This window comes from Brachionichthys hirsutus, chromosome 12 (assembly GCF_040956055.1).
Source record: "Brachionichthys hirsutus isolate HB-005 chromosome 12, CSIRO-AGI_Bhir_v1, whole genome shotgun sequence".
Classification (NCBI taxonomy): Eukaryota; Metazoa; Chordata; class Actinopteri; order Lophiiformes; family Brachionichthyidae; genus Brachionichthys; species Brachionichthys hirsutus.
The window spans coordinates 3,865,731-3,888,719 of record NC_090908.1 but is presented as its reverse complement, the minus strand read 5'-3'; the positions used below and the strand labels follow the sequence as shown (position 1 = coordinate 3,888,719).

The following is a 22,989-nucleotide window of genomic DNA, read 5'->3' as shown; positions in this document are numbered from 1 at the left end:
CACAGTGGCCTAATTCTGACTAATTTGATGTGTTCAAGAGGAAGACAGTGAGACAGGAAACTTTTGTTCTTATTCCCTAAGCAGGCAGCCGACCTGCTTCTGCTGTCACCAGCTGCACTATTCATTGTAGAGGTAACAAAGATTCTTCTGAAGGAAATGTATTGGATATAAATAAGAAGCTGCACAGGTATTGTCATTCTCTAGACTCAATAACTAGTTCATGACTGAGTATTACCTCGATATGACTTGTCTCATTATTTTGAAGATCAGCTTCAAGGCAGCTTGAAAACATTCATGAGCCAGAAGGAGAGGAAAAATGTTGGAATGCAGCCACTTCACTCAGATCGCCCAAAATCTTGCGAAAAACAACAACATGTTGCACCATTCGGAGCGTCGTATTTCCCAGATCACAAACCTTTTAAATGAAAGGTCAACCATTTAGAATTCTCCATCATAAGAATTCTCAGAAGTGGCGGCTCGGTGGCGCAGTGGTAAGCACTGTTGCCTCACAGCGAGATGGTCGCAGGTTCGTCTCCGGCTTGTGGCCATTCTGTGAGGAGTTTGCATGTTCTCCCCGTGTCTGCGTGGGTTCTCTCCGGGTTCTCCGGCTTCCTCCCACCTCCAAAGACATGCTGCCTAGGCTGATTGGTGACGCTAAATTGCCCGTAGGTGTGAGTGTGTGTGTGGCTGGTTGTCTGTCTCTGTGTTGCCCTGCGATGAACTGGCGGCTTGTCCAGGGTGTCCCCTGCCTCTCGCCCATTGACTGCTGGGATTGGCTCCAGCTTGGCCCGCGACCCGATAGCGGAATAAGCGGTTAGAAAATGAAAATGAAAAGAAGTCTCAGAATATCACAAAAAAGCTGATTACTTACATGAGCACTTGAAAATAATCATTTGGGAAAAATGCAATTATTTTTTCATTAATCAGTAATGGGCAGTAAAAAAAAAAAAAAAAACACTAACTTCCAATGAGCTTGCCAATCTTAATTCTCAGACCACACCGGAGTAACTACCATGATTTTAATAGAATTTAGAATCCTGTGGTGCCTTAGGTACAACACTCTAACTCGTATTTAAAAAATAATGTGTGAATGTTCAACACTTTAATTCAATACGACTGGAACTCTACAGGAAATGTTGCTTTTAAAGTCTCTCAGGGACATGAGCAGTTTATTTAAATTGACGGGGCGGATGAGGAATATGGACTTAAACTGATTTAAAGTCATTCACTCAATCTTAAACTGTTGCTTGATGGAACTTTAGGAATGTTGAGCCGTAAGTTCTACTCTTGTCGGTACATTTTACTTGTAAAATAGTACAGTTGTTACCATTACCATGAAAATTGAACACCGTAGTCCAAGGTAGTTTACCATTATTAATTCTGAATGGCAATTAGCATGTTGTCAAAAAGGTTTCCATTGCAGTATAAAATGAGCTGTGCGTTCCCTGCAGCCGCCTCTGATGTTGTGAGGTGTTGATGGTGAGGTTGTCACCTCATGCAGTCAAAATGTAATCACCTAATAAAACATCATGAGCCAGAAAGGTGAATGAACACGGTTCCGGCAGGCTGTGCAAAAAACGTTTTCGGCTTCACCGGGTTAGGATTTGGCAGCGCTCCTGCCCTGGATGGAATTCTTTTGTTCAGAGGGGTATATTTTCTGGTCACTGACTGTAAAATATTCGTCCTGAAATATGGGTATTTGAATGTCGGCCAATGTTTTATCACACCCTGTTTGAATTGTTTCATTCATAACACACATTCAGGAAAATCAGCATGCCAGTATTTTATTATATGATGGGAATTAGCTCTCCTGTTCCTAATATAACATTACATACTGCCATTGTTGACCACATTTTACCCCTATACAACGAGAATGACAATATAAACTCTTTTGTGTCAGTAATCACCCTCATCACAGACCATATTGCGTCACTTAAATTGAATCAAATTTCTGAATATACTAACTGTAACTTTTAACTGTGATGAAGCTAGAATTTCTAAACACATTAGTTTAATGTTAAGATCAACTATTTAAGATGATGCTGTCTTTGCTAACACTGGATAAAAACAGCTTTTTCTACGTGCATCATTTTTTATGATTACACATGTGAGGTTTTTAAACTTACAATTGATGGTTACATGAACATTTAGACAGACTATTCTAGTAATTACAACATAATAATTACCAAAAGGCCAACAGGATCCTGTCTGCAATGCTGTGTTTTGTCTCGAGTTGCTAGGTGGTTCTGTTGGACCGGCCCCTGTGAACTAGACATGGTCTGCCGGGACCTGGTACTGACAAAACACACAATATAATCAGTTAAAACAACAACAACAGCAACATATGTCTTATTTTTAGTGCAAATAAAATTATATCTGGCAGAAATAGAAATACTTCAAAAAAAATTATAATACCAAAAACACTGCATAGGAATTGCATCACAAACACAACTGAAACCCAAATTAGTGGCTGAAACTCATGTGGAATGGGCCATAGAAGTAATGTTAACCATGTCAAACACAGGTAATCCCACACCTGAATGAAGCGCAGTGAGGCATGGGACTCACAGGCAGTCGTGTCCAGGGTATTATGTGTGTCCCTTCTAAGCCCGATTTGGTTGACCACATGTAACAATCTTAGACAGATTCACACCGGCAAAAACATCTGAGCAACAGATTTGCGACGTCGATATCATGCTGCAACAGCAACGCCTGTATTTTATGGAGTCACAGTTCAAACAGAAAGGGGTCGTCTAAGTGGAGCTGGTATCAGGTCATTCACTTACCTTAAAATCATCTCTGCATTTAATTTTTAAATAAACATTTTCAATAAAGCCTTGCTAATATTTATAACTTAATTATCCTGCCCGGTAACGTCACAGGAACTCCAAGGCAGTTTGGACAACCTTAATACAATAACCAAGCCGTGGTGCACATGTACAACTTTATTGGGCTAGATTGGTTTTTTAATATTAACTTCTAACCATTTTCTTAATTGAATCAATTAAATCAAAATCCTCATGGACTGGCAAAGCCTTCGGATGATGTCGTCCTGGTGGACGTGGGCCGCTCTTCAGCCAGCGCTGCTCTGAATTTTACACTGAGGCTGTTCACTCACTCACAAACTCTCACGCCTGGTTAGTGACGTGCAGCCAGGGGAGGCAGGGGGGAGCCGTGCCTCACCTGCTATCATGTAAAAAATAATAATAATAAATAAAGGAAAAGGAAAACATTTATATTCATCCAGTGGTTTTGTACTAAAACGTTATTTTCCATTTAACATCAGCAGTTTTAGATTATCTTTCGTTTAAACTATGTGCATTTTGACAGACATTTATCGTTCAAACACTGAGAAGAGACACGTGGCTAGACTGCCATGGATTGATCAGTCGCTCGGCTAACTGTGCTACATGCTGTGCAGTGAGACCATATTGCTGTCTCTCTGTGTGTCCCTATTTACTATAGATATATGAACTAAATTACCACAGTTCAGCTCATGTATATAATGTAGTGGGTTTTTTTCAACAACTGTAACGTGTTTCTTGTGCTGAACGATCATAAAATGGAGAAAGAGGAACTCTGGGAAGCATGCGCTTTTCCTGTGTTAGGGGGCATGACATCCTTCTCCAGTTGGATCTGAGTTCACAGACCATCCCAGTGATTCCTCAGGCTACATAATTCTATGTTCTATTGTGGAATGGTGGGCATCCCCACCATGGACTTGTCTGGTGGACTGTCCCGTCCATCATCAGTCAAGCATTAATAAACCTCTATGTTGAGAATTAGCTCAAAACCTGCCCTACATATCAATGTAACACAAATTTTAAAATAGAGAAGTTGGGCCAAAGGAAGAGAGAAAAAAGGAGAGGTGTATTTTTAAATCCCTGGCGTGCGTCTGCCATAAATCAAATTGCCATCATGTCCTGTAGATAGGACAAAAAAATGTAGGCTGAATAGTGTTCATAGTGATGTCAGCGTAGCATACAATAGATGGCACTGTATGTATTTGAGGTTATTCCTTAAGCAAAGGTTACCATGGTGATTGTTGCGCAGCCATCATCACCTTATACAGTGAAACCAGAACAATCCTGAGGATTCTGGTCATCTGAGGAAAAAAGCACGCTACCCTTGTTCATATGTATATGTTTGTTTTAATTCAGAATGACATATTTCAGGTTACCTACCCGAATTTTGCGTTTGCTGCCATGTCCTTTTTCACTTTAAGGCCCCCCTGGAGCTGACGTGTGACCGGAACATTTGTTTTCATCTTCTCATTCTTAATGGAAAATACCTTTTCCAGCCACAAAAGCCTGCTGTTGTATGATAAGCTACAAATGTAGAGAGGTGTCTGAAAATCCATTGAGAATTAATAATACCTAAAGCATGCTGCTTAATGAAAAAGTGTCATTTGTATGAAAAGGCTCAGAGTCCTCTTTGAAATGTGAGATGTCACTGAGGCCGGTATGAACGCAGGCTTTAATGGCTACGTTGCCGTATTGTTCTTGACTATAGGAAATTATGTGAATAGCTTTGCTTGTCATTGTTGTGGAACTATTAATATATCTGTAATTATGGTGGGCAAATTGTTGATTTGTTTTTCTTTCTTTCCTCTGTGGTGTTTGATATGCTCAGCACAATGACGAGATGAATTGGGACTAATAAACAGGTCTCATGATTCTGTCTTTAATTGGAGGATCATTATATCTCTTCCAGAGATATGCCCACAGCTAAAGCCTCTAACAGCACTATTTCAAACAGGGCACAAAGGCCTTAATGAATACTCCTTTGACGTCACACCATCCCTCACAAAGAGTAACACATATTCTGTTTGTTTTTTTTTCATCTTGCACACAATTTCCTGTAATTGTTGCGAGATCTGCTCTGCTTCACTTGCAAATCGCAAATAATTACACCAAGGTTCCCTTTAAGTCGGACAATTTCAAGAACGTTTGAAGAAGCGTTAGCAGCAGCTTAGTAAGACAGTGGCATTGTGCATACGTACACGCTTAACTTCAGAGACCGAATGTGTGTGTGTGTGATTATATATATATTTTTGTACTGTGATATTGCTTTGATATCATTTGCAATAATTTGCAATGTCCTTACATGAATGCTTATGCATTACCATCACAACGGCATAATGAAAGTATAGATAGAACATGCAATGCATGCTCGGGGAGTATGTAGAAATGTCTGCGTGCCATTTTCTCCCATCAGCGCGGCTGATGGAGTCATTAGAGCGGCTGCCGCTCGGCTCGGGGGGGGGGGGGGGGTCGCTCTGCTGTAAATGGCCCTGTTGGATGGGTGCGCTGCCTTCACGCCGCTCTGTGGCCTCAGAGCACTTCAGCGAGCTAATAGGTCATATAGCTGCAAAGGTGGATGACAAAAGCACGAGTGCTAACAATGGATAATAGAGAATGCATTGCAGTCATCGAGTACTTTGAATCGCGATTGAAACTGTTTGACATAGCATCGAGTGAATTTCAAGTGTAAGTCACATTGTTTTGCTTTGTTTGGGGGGGGGGGGTGTTGGGGGGGGGGGGTTGTCTCGTTGCAATGGCAGCCAGGTGTGACCTCCATGCTAATAGGAGAGCCTCCTCTTTATCTATTAGTGGCCGCCGTGATCTACCTCGGACGGCGGGAAACGCCAAAAGTGCTGAAATCGTCGGGTTTTTTGCATATCGCCACCTTCTCTGTGGCTTTAAGAAAAAAGGGGTGAAAGAGGTCAGTTCAATATGCATATAATTTGGGGTTACATTTAAAGTTTAGGTTTTAAGCTTCTTGATGAAAAGCAGCTATGAATAAATGTAATCTTTTCTCTCACATATGGTCATTTGCTGAGGGTGAGGAAAAAGTCTTTGGATGTGCTTCTACTTTTAATATTCCTTATTAATGTTCCTTCAGGTTCATTGTCCTCCTGAAACAGCCCAGATGGCTGAGCTATTTCCCCGATTTCAGTTATCGATTCATGGCAGTTGCCGATGATTTGAGCTCCATGAATTCAATGCATAAAATACAGAGGCTACTTTTATGCCTGCAGTTTGTCGCGTGAAAGTTTAGGCCACACTGGAGAGGAACTTATTTTGTTGAGCAAGGGAAAAAATATGACAAGACGAGGGCAGCCTGTCAAAGGACCGAAGCCATTCATCTGTTAACCTGTTCAAGGCGTGCCTGGTTGATGTCCTCCTCCTTTGGTGGGGAACATATGTCCACAGCAGCTGTGCCACCGTCAATAGTCAGTGATTGTGTGCTCGCTAACTGCATTCCTGGGAGGCAAGCCAAGTCTGAGTGGAGTGAGCTGTCCCATTTTCCAGCTTCTCCGGCATTCCACCTGATTTACATGGCTGTTTTTTTTCCCACAGAACTATAGCAGTCGTTTGCTCCGGCCCAAATGGCTCCCGACTTCACGGATCCTCCTTCGTCAGCCAAAGTATTGTGAAGCGTTGATCTGAAATCTATCGCTCAGATTGACGTTATAATGTCTGTGACTCGGAACACGTTGCTGTATCTTTAGGTACACAAGCAGGTCCCGGTGGTGTAACTCTTCCTTACATATAATGGCGTGAATATAATATAGTTGCAGGGAGGCACGGTCGAGCACGTCGTCCCTGGAAGCAGTCATTCTCGTCTACTATAAACTCAAACACCTGCCATTGTTATCAGAGGCTCACGCAGGAAGGCAGCGGGTGTGAATGCGATCTGAGCGTAAACATTTAAGAGCGGCCGCAGTCCGGGCCGATGTCTGATCACAAACAATAGACATCTGCGACATTTTCTTCTGTCCAATCACAAATCTCCATCCCATGAGGAACAAGGTCAACAGAAGAGTCCTGAATGGGATGGCGATCCCAAAATAACAACCCCCACCTTCTCCTCTTTTAAACAGCACAATCGCACAATCAAAGCCCCGCTTGCCTTTCCCTCATTGTTTAATTTCTGCTGGCTATCTTAGACATCTCTGTGACGGTTCTTATCTTTGACCTTCAGCTTGTTGCTTTGTTGTCGCCCCCCCCCCCCCCCCTCCTCCTCCACCCACCTACCTGCTCCCTCCCCCCCCTCCACGCCAGTGTGCTTTCAGAGGGGTGTCATTACTCCCTGACCCATTTGACGATCCCCTCATGTGGAATGTGCATATGCCGAATCGCTGCAGATCGGCACAGTATGGGGTGAGGTGAAGTACTTACAGAAATATGACTTGACACGCTTTATCAAATGGGGAAAGATGAAGACGAAACAGCTGCCGGTGCTGTCGTAAGCAATCTGGCCGTGATTGAATAAAAGTGTCAGGAAAAGGGCCGCTTGATGGTCTTTTGTTCTCCCCCCCATCCCGCTTGATGTTAGTCTGAGCTGTCAGGGGGGAATCACAGCTGGGTGATTTATCAATACTTGGAGTGACCTTGCAGACACGCCGCTGTGCGCATGCACGTGTGTCTGCGTGTTTTTAGGGCACGTCCTCGTGGATGAAAAAGACACAAAGTGGAATATTTTCCAAAAATAGTTGGCACACGCAGACAAAGACCTGGCCTGACTTGGAACAAAACTCTCTCTTCTCATAGACACAGCAAGTGAATTGTTCTGCCAAAATGATAAGGGTACCCCCCCCCCCCCCCCCCCAACATCAGAGCACTCAAAGTATCACCAGCAGCAAATGTTTGGGAGAAGTCGGTCTCTTTCAACTAACGCTGCTTTTAAGCAGTAAATCTCTTTACCCGTTTCTTCCCAACCCTTCCACGCCGTTTCTTCACCTCACAACTTTCTTTGACACGCTCTTGGACAGCCTGCATTCAGCAGCAGCCATTGGCTGGTTCTGTTGTGATGAGACAGATGTTTTATTGCAGCCTGGAACAGTCATTACTGCCATAAACCCATCTGTGGAATTGCTTTTTATGCAAATTTCCAAAGCATCTGCATAAATAAAGTTCTAATTAATACCTTTCTGTAAACCTCGGCGCCCTTTGATTCTTAAGTGTTCTTAATAGTGTACAAGCAGGTAGAATGCGCAAATCAAAGCCCACAACATGAGAGGGGGGGTGTCTGTTGCCGTGTGTACACAATTTGTGTTTTGGCGTTAAAATTTGTAAAGAAATTGAAAGAAAAATAAATGTTGGTGATATTAGATAGATTTTTGAAAACACACTGCTCAGCTGTTATTTAAAGATATGCAGTATACATAATTAAATCCCGACAGCCGAACACGCGTAATTATTGACGAATCTTTGATTAAGAATCAGCTTAAAGCGATTTCAATCAAGGGTAACATTTTTGTGTAAAGATGCAGCGAGTAGCATTTTCAGCTCCCTTTGTAGGTTACAAGGGAAATAAAAATCTGCTGCTACCGGTTGATTGGGAACTACTGAAGAGTAAAGTTTCCCTGACAACATTAAGACTGCTTTATAGATCCCTTTGTTGTGCGGGTGCCAATGGAAGCTCATTAATTTCCCCCAGTTTTTTAATAGGGAGTGTTGAACATGTGGTGAGAGTTGTCTTGGTGGGACCCTCAAGACTTCCACCTCTGCTGTTGAAGGGATGCCATGCTTTTAATTGTGAAGGTGTCCCTTTTCAAAGTACTCAGATGCATTTTATTGTTTAGAATATTTTACAAGTCTATTTGCTAAAGCAGTGTGAATGAAGCTTCATTTATATAATTAGAATTTAGCCCGTTTTAATATTAAGCTTTTTTTTCCTCTGTCTACTTTTCGCAGTTTCCCACTTTGTAGCTATAAAATTATATTATTTTTATTTTTATTTTTTATTTCATTTGCTCACACTATTATAATGAAACCTATTTTCCTGTAACTTTTGGTGTGGATGTTCTTCTATGCAAAAACACAAAAGTCTTTCAGAGTGAACTGGAACTCCTTTTTACCTCTGACATCAGACAAGAAAGAGAGACTTTGTTTAATGATTAAAGGAGGACTTCTGAGGCGTGACTGAGGGGGGGGGCACCGCCGGTGTGGTCCGGGCAAAATGAAGAATGCCTTCAAAAGGTTTTCCTGTGATGAAGACTGTATGCAACTTTTATTTTGTTCATATTAACAAAAGCCTTTATCTCCAAGGCAAAAGCGTCGCTTCACGTTTTGTTCTCCTGAATGCTGTTTTTCACCCCGATCAGCTCCCATCGCTTCACTAGGTGGCAGCGTCCCCTTGTAAACGCATTGCACGAGTCGCCTTCTCTCATGTGCGATTGATCGTTTTTCTGTAGAGGCAAAAATTGAAAAATCATGTCAAATTGGAACTGTTAAATTGTAGCACATGGTCATACCGTTGCTGTCTGAAGTTCTAACATGCGATTACACCTCTGGTAAGAATGAAACTGAAAAGACAAGCTCCGGCTGAGGACAGTCTCCTTTCATCAGCGATGCAACACAGCATACAAACACAGGGTCTGCCATTCTGTCTCTCGCTCTCTCATCAGCTAGTGAGATCTAGCAACTTTTAGCATAATGAATTTAGCGGGGAAGCCGACGCTACACAGTCCATCAGGCCTGCCATCGAGGAGATTAAATTATGTCTGTAAGCATTAAAGCTCTGATGCTGTATTTGGCGGCATGCACGCATCCATTTGCAAAAAAGAAATGCCATATAACAAAATTAAAAACATGGACACCTATAGAAAATGGCACTTAAACCCAACAACTCTAAACAATTTGCTGACTAATGCATTTCTAATCATTTCTGTGATCAATGCTACCCACTGTGCAATAAGATTAATCAGTCATGTGCAAAAGCAGGATCACCTTGAACGAGGCGAGAAGGGAGGAGAGGAAAAGGGAGATGAAAGGACTGAGAGAAAGCGCCTTTGTTAGCGTGCACGATAAAAGCACACTACACAGAAATAAAGCCACCTGCATTATTCACGTGTTTCATGGCGTGGGTTTTGTGTCTTTTGAGTGGCATTGCGCCGTTGCGTTCCCCTCAGCTGTGCTTCAGCATCTGTGCGTGGCCATCTCACCGCTGAATAGCTGCCTGATTATTCCAAATGTGAGGGAATATTCAAACAAGGCCGATAATGCATTCTTCCATATGATTCTCCCAGCGCTGGGACAGCTGTTCGGCAGCTCGGATGCACATGTTCAGAAAGGAGCAGATTCCTCTGTTCAATTAATGGGCTCCATTACAGAGTGGGGGTAAAGCCTGACAAATGAAGCAGAGATTCAGTTTGTCTCCAGCAGCCTCACTCTGCTAATAAATAGACACCAAAATGAATGTGGAATGAATGTTTGACTTAATAATCAATGGCCATGTGCAGAAACTGAGCTGATGCACCGAGCTGTGCTTCTGGAGGTGCACAAAGCCCACACTGTTAGTGAGGAGTGGACTTTACATTTCTGAACAATAACTGTCAGCAACTTTGTCACAAATCCGATTGTCCAAATTGAGCAGATTTACAAGCAGGACAATTTCACCGAACCCGTCCAACGGGGTGATAAAAGTTTAACGGTGAAGAGTTTGTCAGCTGCATCAGACGGGAGGACTTACTGGCGATCAGGGTGTCTTTGTTCACATCGCTTTGGACGCGGCGATTTGAGGACACAGACTGGTGCTGCTAGCTTGTAAACTTTGAACAGATAAATTCTGTCTGTCCTCTCTCTCTCTCCGTGTCTCTCCAGAACAACGAGGAGGTTGTCTGTCCAAGGACACACCTGTAAGGTGCAGACCAACAGGCTTACCTCAGTGGCCTCCTCCTGCTGTACTCACAAGCCAATTATTCCTCCCAGAAGATAGAGCACAGTCAACTTCAAACAGGGAACATTCTTTAAGAAGATTAGACTGAAATTATGTTTTATTATTTCAGCCCCCCCAAAAATAATAATGAATTGGACTCTATTTGGTCGTCTTTGTGGTGAAATCCAAGACAGTTTAAATGGCAGTGGCATGTTTGGAGTCGGGGTAATACTCTGGCGTCTTTATGAAAGGGCAGCGGAGAGGATCAGATTAGAAGCCGAACAGCGAGAGCCTTTCACTGCGGCGGTGCTATCATCTCTGTCTTCTTGTCTGTGCCTGTAGAGAGGTTAAATTAAATGGCTGTAATAAATGTTTTGGTCCTGCTGATGTGGTATGGCTGGCTATCAAACGAAAACACTGTGAAGGAACGGCACGAGCGGCGGATCAGAGAAAGGAACAAATGGAGGGCGGGAGAACGATGTCAGCACATTACCAACGTTAGAAACGGACTTGTTCTCACTTAAACCTCAATTACAATGGCGGCTCCGTAAAAACAATTACAGTGATGAATGCTTTCTAAGTTACAGTAATTAAATTATTCCATTTAATTAACAAATTATATTGAATTTGTCCCCAGAGGATGGCATTAGCCTCATCTGCTGTTTTGCAAACAGGAGTCGTCTAATGTTGTGTGCTATGGAAATGATTACTAATGCCTAATGAAACTGTGTCAGATCAGATAAATGCCGCGCGCAGTCAACAAGCCGGGCTTGTAACTCAGCCCAAACTGGAATAATAAAGGCAAAGAAGAAACTATCGATTGTATTTTTTTTCCAAGGGCAGGCGTCTGTAATTATCATTCTGAGGGGGCTGTACCTGTGGTTTTAAAGAGAAGGCAGAAAGTCCAACAAAATGCATGTAAAGCAAGCTTTTTTTTTCCAAATGATTTTTCACGCTAACTGCCCTTGTGTCAACATCAATGCAAGCTTCTCATCTATAATGGAAATAATAATTGTTTTAAAATTAAATTGTTTGTATCATCAAATGCACATTCAGATCCCCCCTCAAAAAAGAAAAAAATATCTTAATAGCAGCGAATGAAAGGATGAATTGATTGGTTCGTCGCGGTGCAACCTCCACTCACTAGCTACAGGAGGTACTTAAACTCACAATAAAAGTGAAATGCATTAACACTGTTACTTTGATGGTTCAGCAGCACGAAGCTGCGTGAGGTTCCACTGCAGCCGGCCATTGCCCTCTGGTGGGAGCGCCAAGCAGCTGCTGCCAAACTGACTATATATAGAGCATTAGATTTATATTGCATTCCTTGTGTTACAAATGTCATCGAATTCAGGATTGTTATCAGATCAGCAAAGTTAGCTGTGAGCAAAAACGTTATTAGTCATGTCAATTTCACAATAAAAGCACACATAAATAAAGCCCCCTGCTCACTGTAAGTTATTTTACCCTCTTAAATGACAAAAACAAAAGGACACACCGTGCCTGCAGTAGCAGCGTCCTATATGTTTTTTTGTCCTGTGCCCTCTTGGCTTGGCCATATTAGTCCATGCAGGAGGGGAGAGGAGTTGTGATGCTGTAAGCACATACCGTGCATTCTCTCTCCTCCGCTGTGCAGTTGTTGTGCATATTGTGAGGTTTTAATACAGGGGGATATGAAGGAGGGCTCGGCTCACATGTACGCGAAGAGCCATAGCCAAGAATGACAGTTGCCCCTCTTGGAGATGAGGCATCATTGGATTTAGATTGCACTTTGAAAGGTCAGCACATGTCAGGCAACCGGTCAGCGTCTAATTGAATGTTCAGCAGTCACTTCGTATGGCAAACACTCATTCTGATCGTGTTTCCACTTTCTGCGGCACCGTCACCCGGATATCAAATAATCAAATGGAATCCCATTTAAACAAAAAAGTATTTTCATGACACTGACAAAGCCAAAACACTCATTTATGCAACATCACAAGATGCTTTACAGGGAAGTAGAGGTTATGCAGTTACAGAACGCTAATAAACAAATAAAAGAATGGCGGGGGGGGGGGGGGGTATTTAAAACAACCGCAGAGACTTAGTTAGAGTTAGCGTTTTACAGTTGAGGGCTTTGACAAGCTGTAAATAAAAAGCCGTGATTCTTCCCTTCATGAGAGAAAAGAACTGCGTTTCTTCTAACGTGCATTGTGTCAATCTCATGAGTTTTACTCATGACCCTATTTGAACTTAGTGACACTGACACTCACATTTCAGACATGTTCAGTCAGGCTACAGTGGGTGGAGTCGCAATATTTTATTAAGAGGACAGAAACCGCCTGAGGAAAAAACATGGAAGGGTGTGGCAGTAAATGTCATATAAAAATCCTTTTTATATGTAGAGTTGTGTTTTGTTTTTTTTGTACAGTGTAATGCTACTCAGCCTTGTCCTCGGTCCCAAGGCTTTGACATACCTGTGTTTCCAGTTCCAGCATGTTCCACTGGCAGGATCCCCGGCATGGTGCAAAACTAATAAACCTGTGTGGGAATAAAAGCAGCACCCTGTCAAGTAGGTTTTAGTCTGTCGATCTGCAAGATAAAAGCTGCTGTCGAGCTGCTGTGATCTCAAAAGAGCATGAGCTCGGATCATGGAGTCTTTTGTCCAGGCTGAAAGGGAAATCTAGAGTCTGTCTAAAGATGCAACGTATAGGAAAGACCTAGAAAAACACCACGTGACCGGTTTCCGCAAGGTCAGGAGTGAAAGGTGCAGAAACGAACCGCCGTTGCTGCTCATTTAGTTTATTGCAGCTACAACGCGATGCATTTGGGAGAAATGCTGAGCTATTTTGATAGAACATCCCTGCCAGTGTGCGTGCGCGTGCGTGCGTGTGCAGGCTTCACTGCCGGCTCAGGAATGTTGGCATCAAGCATGTCGTCCTGACAGACAGCTGCACCGCAGCGGCGTTTTTAACATGCCAGCCCAGAACTCGGCGTGTTCGAGGCTCTGGAAAAAAAAAAAAAAAAGACCGTCAACGGCACCGAAAGCGGAGAAAACGTGTGGTGACGTCATCGGCGGCGAAGGAAGACGAAGATCCAGTTTGAATGTGCTGCTGATCGGATTTGTTTCGGGGGGGGGGGTTAGGCTTCGATGACGCGCTGACGCGCTTTCCCCGTCCGTGGATAAACTGTCAGCCTTTTAGCCCCCACGTGTTACTCTGGGTTATTTTCTCGACCCATTTGTCCTCGTCACACAAACACGGTGCGCGTTAGGCGTATCCTCCGGATCGCCTTGCGTGTCCTGCTCAGCCCCGCCCTGCAGACGCGCCGATTCCACGCAGTTGCGTAATTTGACGAGCCAGCCGCAAAATCGGGAGAATGCACGTTTGACAGCTGCCGCTCTGCTCGCAGGCTGCGTCGAAAACAACAAGCAAAACAACAACAACAACAAACAGAACACCTATGTTTAAGTTGTTGCTGAAAGATTTCGGGCTCGTTAGACGGAACATCTGCGTCCATGGCCGCCGCCGTGAGGAATCATGTTTGGGCTGCTGCGGGACAAGACGCGCCGCTTCTCCGTCGAGCCGCGGCGCCACCGGCTGAGGATCACGTCCCGGGACATCCGTCCTTCCACGACTATAATTTGGTAGGGATTCCTTTGATTCCTTTGACTCCTTCTGCATCAGCCTGAAAGCATCACTTGATTTACTGACGCTTTGACCGTTTTGTTCCGCGAGCCTGCTATTGGAAGTAGGCCCGTGCGTTTGGCGTAATGTGCGCCGCTGCTGCGCGGATCGATGCCGGCATTCACTGGGGCGTGACCGGGACGTGGACGCGCAGCGCCAGCTCCCCGAAACTTGCGAGGAAGAGGCGCATCATGTTCTAATGTTCTCATTTCAGACATGTATCTCCAAAACAGCCCAGGATGGAGGGATTTCAGACGCGGGGGGGGGGGGGGGGGTGCGCTGGTGCCGTCTTCGATGAGGCAAATGTGTTCCCCAAAATGTTATTATTCTAGTTAATTTTTTCATTTCTTATGACGTAAGAGTATCTTAGATGAAACTCTACCTGCCTTTGAAATATTCATGCTTTTTGTTGTTGTTGTTGTTCTGGATGCTTGTGGATGATCACACACTCACCATTTCACGCATTCGTGTCCTTTAGGATAAATCCGAGATGGACAGCTACCTGTCTCCACGCCAACCGGAAGTAAATCCCAAAATGGCGTGCAGGGACAGCGCCCCAATGTCAGAGCCGCCGTTCTCTGAAGACTTCGCCTCCCCTTACAGCGTCAACATGAGCCTGCTGCTTCCCGACGTCGCCTACCTGCACCCCAGTCTCTGCAGGACTGCGAGACAGGTGAAAACCGAGCCCCCACACTCCCTGATGTACACCACCTGCCAGCTCAATGGAGCGCCTCCAGCGCTCCAAGAGTACCCGGGTGTCTTCGGTGCGGCCGATGCCAGTAGCGCCAACTTCTACATCAAGCAGGAAATGCTCGATTACCCTGACGTTCCCTTGTTCCATCTTTTGAACTCGGACTCAGAGCCGCTTGCTCACGGGTCCCACCTGAACTCCGTCCCCGGGGCTCCGGGAAGTCTTCTGATGGGGAATGTTTACGCAGGCCCATCACAGAACGCTGACAAACCCACAGGCAGCCACCAGAATGAAGGTCTCCAGCGCAGAGGCCTTCAGCAGAGGTCCACCTATTTGCCACCTTCCCCACCAAACTCTGAGCCATCAAGTCCAGACAGGGGGAAGGAGCTCCTTCACAATCTGTCCCCCCCTCCCTCCTACGAAGCCAGCATTGCCACCAAATTACAGCTGCAGATCCATAATTCCATTGATCCAGGACAGTCTTCGGTCCAAAACTCCGATCAAAATTCTAATGTTGGATTAGCCCAAAGCCAGCGCCGTGCGGATGAAAAGCCAGCATGTGACGGCCCATTGTCCCCAGTGCTGGCCCAGCCAGCTCCATTTAAGAGCAACAGAAGGAGTAATCCGGATCTGGAGAGACGGCGGATTCACCACTGTGATGTTCCAGGTGAGCCTTGTGTCTAATTCAGCCCGGGGGGGGGGGGGCGAGTTTAGATGTTAACGGACTTTCTTCTACGCGCAGGCTGCAGCAAAGTGTACACCAAGTCGTCCCATTTAAAGGCCCATCTACGGACCCACACAGGTAAAACGCTTTTCGCCGCACGTCTTATTTTGGGGATGAAGTGGTGCGCATATAAAAATGGACCGGGCGTCCGAACGCATTCCGTCAGCCGACAGGCCTGCTGTCTATCACGTAAGCCCCTCGGCGCTGAGAATGGGGGCCGGGGAACGGACGTGGCACGGCGCGTTTTACAGCATGTATAAAAGCTTTGGGGGGGGGGGGGGGGGGGGTTGTCTTCATCAGGACAGCCGATTGTCCAATGTGTGTAGAAAGAGCACAAATGAATGCGGGTAACAAATTGTGTGTTTTCTGCCTGCCGCAGCTTCATTTCATCTCCACTGATCTTTTTTTGTTTTTTTGGGGGGGGGTGTCTGCTGAAGGAGAGAAGCCGTATCAGTGCTCCTGGGAGGGATGCGAGTGGGGCTTCGCCCGCTCTGATGAGCTGACTCGCCATTTTAGGAAGCACACCGGCGTGAAGCCGTTCCAGTGCGCCGTGTGCAGCCGTTCCTTCTCCCGCTCCGATCACCTCGCCCTGCACATGAAGAGACACCAGAGCTAGGCGCTCGCCCTGACGCATCAGGTTTCCAGTCAACGGTGATTTCTACATCAGATAGCAAATTAAAGCCTGTGGATTAGTCCACGTCCTCCTCCGCTGGGGGGTGGGTGGTATAGCAGTGCTGCTCTTTGTGTCTTTTGTCAAAAGATAATATATTGAGGTTACCTTATGTTATTCCTGTGCTTTTACCTCAGCGTTGGGGGAGCATTCTCAAAAAGTGGCAGTCAGCCCAAAAGTCATGAAATACTATTTGACATTTTAATGCCGTTTAATTTTCCCCTGGAATTTGCTGCAGTGCAAAACACACAAACATGATAAAAAAAAAAATCAGTTTTATTTTCAGGTTTATGACACACTTACAGGTGTTTATTTGAGCCGCCGTCGGTGCAGATAAGCAGTAGCATTGCTGGGAACCCAGATGCTAGAAAAAGATGTAAGCGTGTGTGTGTGTGTGTGTGTGTGTGTGCATGTAGAACAGAGTCACAGCGGTTAATTACTGTTGTATGTAACGTGTTGTGGATTTAATTAAGTACGCAGCAGGAGGAGGAAATACTGGAGGAAACCATGTTTGTGATGAGTGCAGTACTTACAGCGGGAATATTGCACTGCCGGAATTTTTAATTGCAGCTAATAATTTCTATTTACCGGGAACTCTCCGATTAAGGGACGATGGTTTCAGCATCACGTGGACAGTATCGTGAATGTTCTCCATCTGGACCCTGATACCGGTGGCTTCACGGGACGGCGCGTCCGATGCTTTTTGTTTCATTAGAACTGTTTTTTTTCTGTCCCGTGTTCCCTTCAGACACGTGGTAAACTCTTTGAGAGACTTCAGCAGTTCACAGTATTTCTGTTGTTGTTGTTGTTTAAACTGGGAGAGAGAAAGAAACTCATTTGCTTTATTTCACAGGCAAACGGTGTGTCGAAACGTCGGGTGTCTTAGAACAGGGATACGACCATCCTGCTCATGATTTGTCTTTCCAAGCGGTTTCAAAGGGATTTTTTTTATTTTTTTAACGCTTTAGACTGAACACCTGCCCGGCAAAACATCTGTGGAAGGTTTCAGCTTCTTGGACTTCTATTCAGGTATTCAAGCACCTTTTTGAAAGTGCCTTTGGCTGCTTCTTTCTTTGAAACCCAAAGCTGGCCCTGTTTGGACAGTGTTCTGACCCTCTTTGCCTCCATTTATGACCAAGATAGAATTTGAGTCGAGTAGGTCAAAACGAAAGGGATACTGAAGCCTCTATCATTTTCTTTCAGATGTACATATATTTTGTACCTGCCGTTTAAAGATAATCCACTGATTGCTGGGGTGTATAAAGATTTACAGCTTTTTTTTCCAACACAGAAACTATTCACTTTATTTTATGATTCGTTTTATTGTTATTTTGGCAGCGGCTAAGAAGGATCAAAACACGTTATTTTTCTTAACCTACGCTGCTGATACTTTCTCCAGCAGCTCATTGGCGAAAACGGTGCCGCTGATTTATGAATGCTAAAATTAAATAAACGACTATTTTGACAGGCTTTCCAATGTTTCTTGTAACATAAAGACCCCAATCACTCGGGCTTTGAACCCATGCCCCCCCCCCCAGTGCAAATAAAGGTTTTGTGTTGAATACTTCCTCCTGAATGGGTGATTCATTTTTCTTTTATCTTTATTAAATGATTCACTTTTGCAAACGATTCAAACAGTTTCCTTTTTTTTTTTTTTTTTTAAATTAACATTTTTAAAAAAAGCTCTCAAATCATTGGCGGTGGCTCGTGCTGCTTTCTGCATTTGCCCTTCTGTGAAAGCGCAGACGGTGATGTGGAACATCAAAACCAATCAAGCAAAGCTAGTCTTTGCCAACTTTTATCAATCTTTACCTACATTATTTTTGTATTTTAAATAGCTGTATTTAAATGAAAGTGCTGCTTTTACTGCAGAGATGAAGATCGCGTCGGTATGTTCCTGTTAGAGACGCTTGCAAAGAAGGATCGCTGACAGACAAACGAGAGCAAAACAGATATTTCAGTGCAGTATTTCCTAAAACTACTGTTAGTATTCCAGACTATACCACCTATATTCTCTGTATAGTCTCCCTATCTCAGATAACCCCTCTTGTGTTTCAAGCTGCGACAGGCTCTCGCTTCCGGTTCAGTCTCATTCAGGGGCTCTGTGTGACTGTCCTTCTCAGCTACTGTAACGTCTCCACAGTATAGGACAGATTGTGTTTTTTGTGTTTCTTCATTCGTGGACGGTGTCCTGAACATGACTGTCAGCCGAGTCAAAAGGTGCTGAGAGAAGCTGCCTGAGCCTGCCCCGAGTGTCAAGGAGCATTTTCTCTTCTAATAATATCCTTTGAGTTGCTTTCTGGCTCCTTTTGACTGCGCGCTGTTTGTACAGTATAGCTGGGACGGTATTTACTATACTCTGAGTAATAAATCATGCATGCTAAGTGCTGCACAATGAAAGGCTTTGTGGAGAGGGAATCGAAGCACGGATACTGTAATCATCCGAGTCCTTTTGTTGACTGACAGAAACATTCATCCAGATATAGTTAGAACAGAGGACCGGATGGACCGGGCCTTTTCTTTCCTTTTTTTGCACGTGATTCGTTCCCAGAAGCCGTGTACTACATGATATATAAGACATACCAAGCCTCTATTTGAACTGTATAATAGGGAGGCTACAGTTTTACTTGGATGTTTGAACATGTGAGTGAGGTTGATGTTTGATGTGTTGCAAACTGAAATGAGCAGGTGAACTAATGAGCTTCCGGTCCTCGTTTTTCATGAGGGGACGTGTACTCCAAAGCGGTTTCTGCAGCGTACCGTCACTTCAAATGCCTTCTTTAATATCGAGGGCAGCTTTTTGAATACCAGGAAATGTGAGTGAAGCACACAGATGTCAAAGTGAGATCAAAAATCACATTCCTTCCACCTCGGGCGAACACGGCTCCATACCAGAGAGCTCCATACAAAAATGCAACTTTATTAACCTTCATGCCTCCATTCATATTGATATACATGTATATGTTTGAACTTAGTTTAATTTCACAGCTCCATCCATATGAAAAACACAGAGAAAAAGGCAAAAAAAAACACTGACTGGATACTTAAACAACTCTTGGAAAGAGGAAAAGGAAGAAAAAGAAGAAAAAGAAGCGGAACAGAAAAGAGGACGCCTGTTCTTGAAGTTTCACTAAATATCAGGATTAAGGATTTCTTTTACAGATGTGGAATTCCATGAGCAGAATCTCTCTTTTGAGGCAATGCTGAGCAATGTCACAATTATTTATATCATTTTTTATATTTGTTTTTTTAACGGTAAGAATGAAAAGATCTGAATATATTTACACTACACTCACTTTACATAAATACAGGAACAACGATTACTGTACGTAATATCAGAAAACTTGAAACAAAGTCATTGGCTTCACTACTTCAATTTTCCAAAACCAGAAGCTCAAAAGCAAGATGTTACACAAGAAAGTAAAATCGATATCGATAGATAGTGTAAGTTCAGTTTTTGTGAGCAAAGGCGTAGCCCCCCCCCCACCCCCACCCCACCCCCCACTGTTGGATTCATTGTGACGAAGCTGAAACACCTTTTGCAGCTCAGCTTATAGGAAGTGACAAATTGCAAGCAAATGAATAATGCCAGCTCTAAACAGCCTGTAGCGTGTGACGGGAGGATTTGATGCAATGGCATAAGGCTCAGTGAAAAAGTGAGACACCGGAGGTCCGCCCTGCATAACTGCTGACTGTGCTTCTGCCAAAAGTCATTTGAAACTTCTTAATTCGAGCCCACATGTTGGAATCCGAACGCCACGCTGTGCAGCTCAGTTACAAGTTTGCAATATGAGGCACTATTCATTATTATTATTATTATTATTGCATAACTTTGACCCTGGTTACCGTTACAAAATTATGCCTTAAAAGGAGGAGAGAGATGCTGAAGGGAAAAAGGATCCGGCTGTCCGATGGAGACGACGTGTTCAAGTGCGATCGAATTCTAAAAAACCTGTGTGTTAAGGCATGCGACGTCTCACACACACACACACACACACACACACACACACACACTGAATGCTGCCGATATGTGCTTGATCGTTGGAATTTCTTGAAGAATGGCAACACAGGGAATAGAGTACCTTGATGTCAAAGTATATAAATAATTGATTGATTATAGGAAACACTGGTTCAGCCTTAAGAAAAAAAAGGGGGGGGGGGGTAAAAATGATTTTGATCGTGAACTTATTTAAGCACAAACCAAAGAAAGAAAACTGTAATATATAGCATCACACATGATCATTTACAATGATGAATACCATTAGCCCCATTTCACTGTATATCAAATTAGATAAATTACAGTCTCTGAAAAAAGACTTTACATGTATAAATGTATTTCCTGCCTCTACTAATCATAAGCCCTATTTTTCCAATGTATATACAGGCTGTAGAACTTTGCAATAAGTTTTTATCTTCGCTATCACATATATTACAACATTTCAAAAAGATCCTTTTTACAGAAGAAAAAGAATTATCGTGAACTGCCCCTCAGTAATAAAATGTTCTCATACATTATATGGGTGATAAAATACCATGATGATTATTTGTTATAAGCTGACATCTGAAATAAAAATCATTTGAAAATCGTACGAATAATCAAACAAGGTGCTGATATGCTTTTTTTTTGCCAAAATGATAATACAACTGGGTGTAAAGACACGTGCGCAAACAATATACATAAATAACGACAATGCACGTTACCATCCTTCCATTACATCAGTGGTAACACACATCGGGTGCACGTGCGGAAAAAGGCTTCCTGGATTTGTTCAATGTTCAACGCAAATGTGTGCAAATGTGAACGTGTCGTTCGACATGCTTTTCATCCAACAGGTTTCCTTTCCTTTGTTGTCCATGGCGTCAATCCAAACAGGATTAACAAGCATAATTGCATGACAGGAGTCGAGCCGACGCAGACCGACGTAGTCTTGCTGCACGCTCATTAATGTGTGCTTCATATTTGTACACCACTCCTTCTATAGTTGCATTCAACATGGCCAAATCTCAGGTAGATCGACCTGCGTCTGGTCTGACGTGTGAACAGTACGAGCGACTGTATCAAATAAGGTGATTTGGAGACACATCAGATCAGAGCCTTGTGCTTGGAGCTGCGAACCGATCGACAGAGCAAAGGGGAAGAATCAGCAACTTCTCCCCCCCCCCCAGTATTGACATCAGCGAGCAGAGCAAGGAAGAGCCTGACGCTCCTTCCCACCACTTTGTTCGGTATGTATTGCTCTTCTTGTGCCGCACCAACACTATACTGTAACACTGCAGTTGTCAGTTTCAGCTCATGGTGAAGTGCTTCTGTGCAAAAGCCATAAGGCAGGGTCCTTTTACCCAGCCAGGACACAGAGCCGGACAATAAAAGCATGCCAGGACACAGAGCCGGACAATAAAAGCATGGGACAGAATGAAAGCAGAGTCTGTAAGGTGCCTCTAGGTTTTTCACATATACTAGATCATCTCCTCTGATTGTTTCAAAGTTCACTGTACATGAGAGGTTGTACTTTTCTGAGTCATACACAAGTGATAAGCAGGCGTTGAAAGAAGCGTAGATTCAATAAAACAAAAAGAAAAGTCATACTGAAAGTATATTCATCCTTTAAGATTGCACTTTACTGATTGCTAATCACAGCACAAAAGCCACCAAAGATTTTTTCTTTTTTTTTTAACAAAATGCTTTCAAGAGGCTCAACATCAAGATGAAAAGCACTAGATTTTGGGTTGTCCAGCCTCGGGAGCTCAAATGCACTGTGCTCTTCTGCTGGTGTGATGACGAGCATGTCCAGGTCGATCGAAATAAATCAACGAATATCTGAAAGGATTGATCGGTCGATGCAGTCGATCCTTTCAGTTTGTGGTGAAATCAGTTGCATCTACAACAACACATGACATGCCTAGGACCAAACAGCGGCTCCAGCGGGCAGATGAGCCCAGCGGTGGCGCAATGGTGCCCTCTGCTGGCCACACAGCGGAATCACAGGCAGGCACGACACTGCCTCCCAAAAACATAGGCCCGAATCCCTTCCTGTGACCCAATCCAAGTTCTTTTTCTGCTCACACAGAAGGTCCATTCCATATAACGGGGCCGTTCACATTATGAATGCTGGAAAAGCAGCTGTTTGAACAATAAAGAAAAGAGAGATACCAAAAAAAAAGAAAACGACAGCTGCGGTGACATTATATATTTTTCTGTCCGATTAAAGAGTGCCAGTTCGTCTTAGAAATCAAAGTGAAACATTTACAAACAGTGCTGTAAAAGACAGTTCCCTAATATACTCCAAACAAATAAAATAACAGACCCTGCCGTCTGTTCCTTCCAAACCAAAGAGGATCCAGAGGCGACCCTGTTTTGTGCTCCATAAGTTCCGTGCACCATCCCATCTACTTTCCTTACAACCAATGACTGTGTGTGTGCGTGTGTGCGTGCCCAGGCCAGCTGACAAACATTCACAGGGAGATCCCGCTCCCCCGGCTGCCTGTGTGTGTCTGTTGTATTGATATTTCACTCTCTCCCTCCCACTCCCACCCCCACTCTCTCTCTCCATATCTATATATAGCTCCATCTGAT

The 22,989-nt window shown here is 43.9% G+C and overlaps 1 protein-coding gene across 1 annotated transcript; it reads left to right on the top strand.

Annotated features, from left to right (window-relative positions):
* Positions 1–14,042: 14,042 nt before the first annotated feature.
* On the top strand, positions 14,043–17,982 carry klf5b (Kruppel like factor 5b). The gene is made up of 4 exons (XM_068746203.1): positions 14,043–14,290; positions 14,809–15,688; positions 15,764–15,823; positions 16,183–17,982. The coding sequence occupies exons 1-4, from the start codon at positions 14,162–14,164 to the stop codon at positions 16,359–16,361; spliced, it is 1,248 nt and encodes a 415-aa protein (XP_068602304.1). The 5' UTR covers positions 14,043–14,161; the 3' UTR covers positions 16,362–17,982.
* The last annotated feature ends 5,007 nt before the right edge of the window (positions 17,983–22,989 follow it).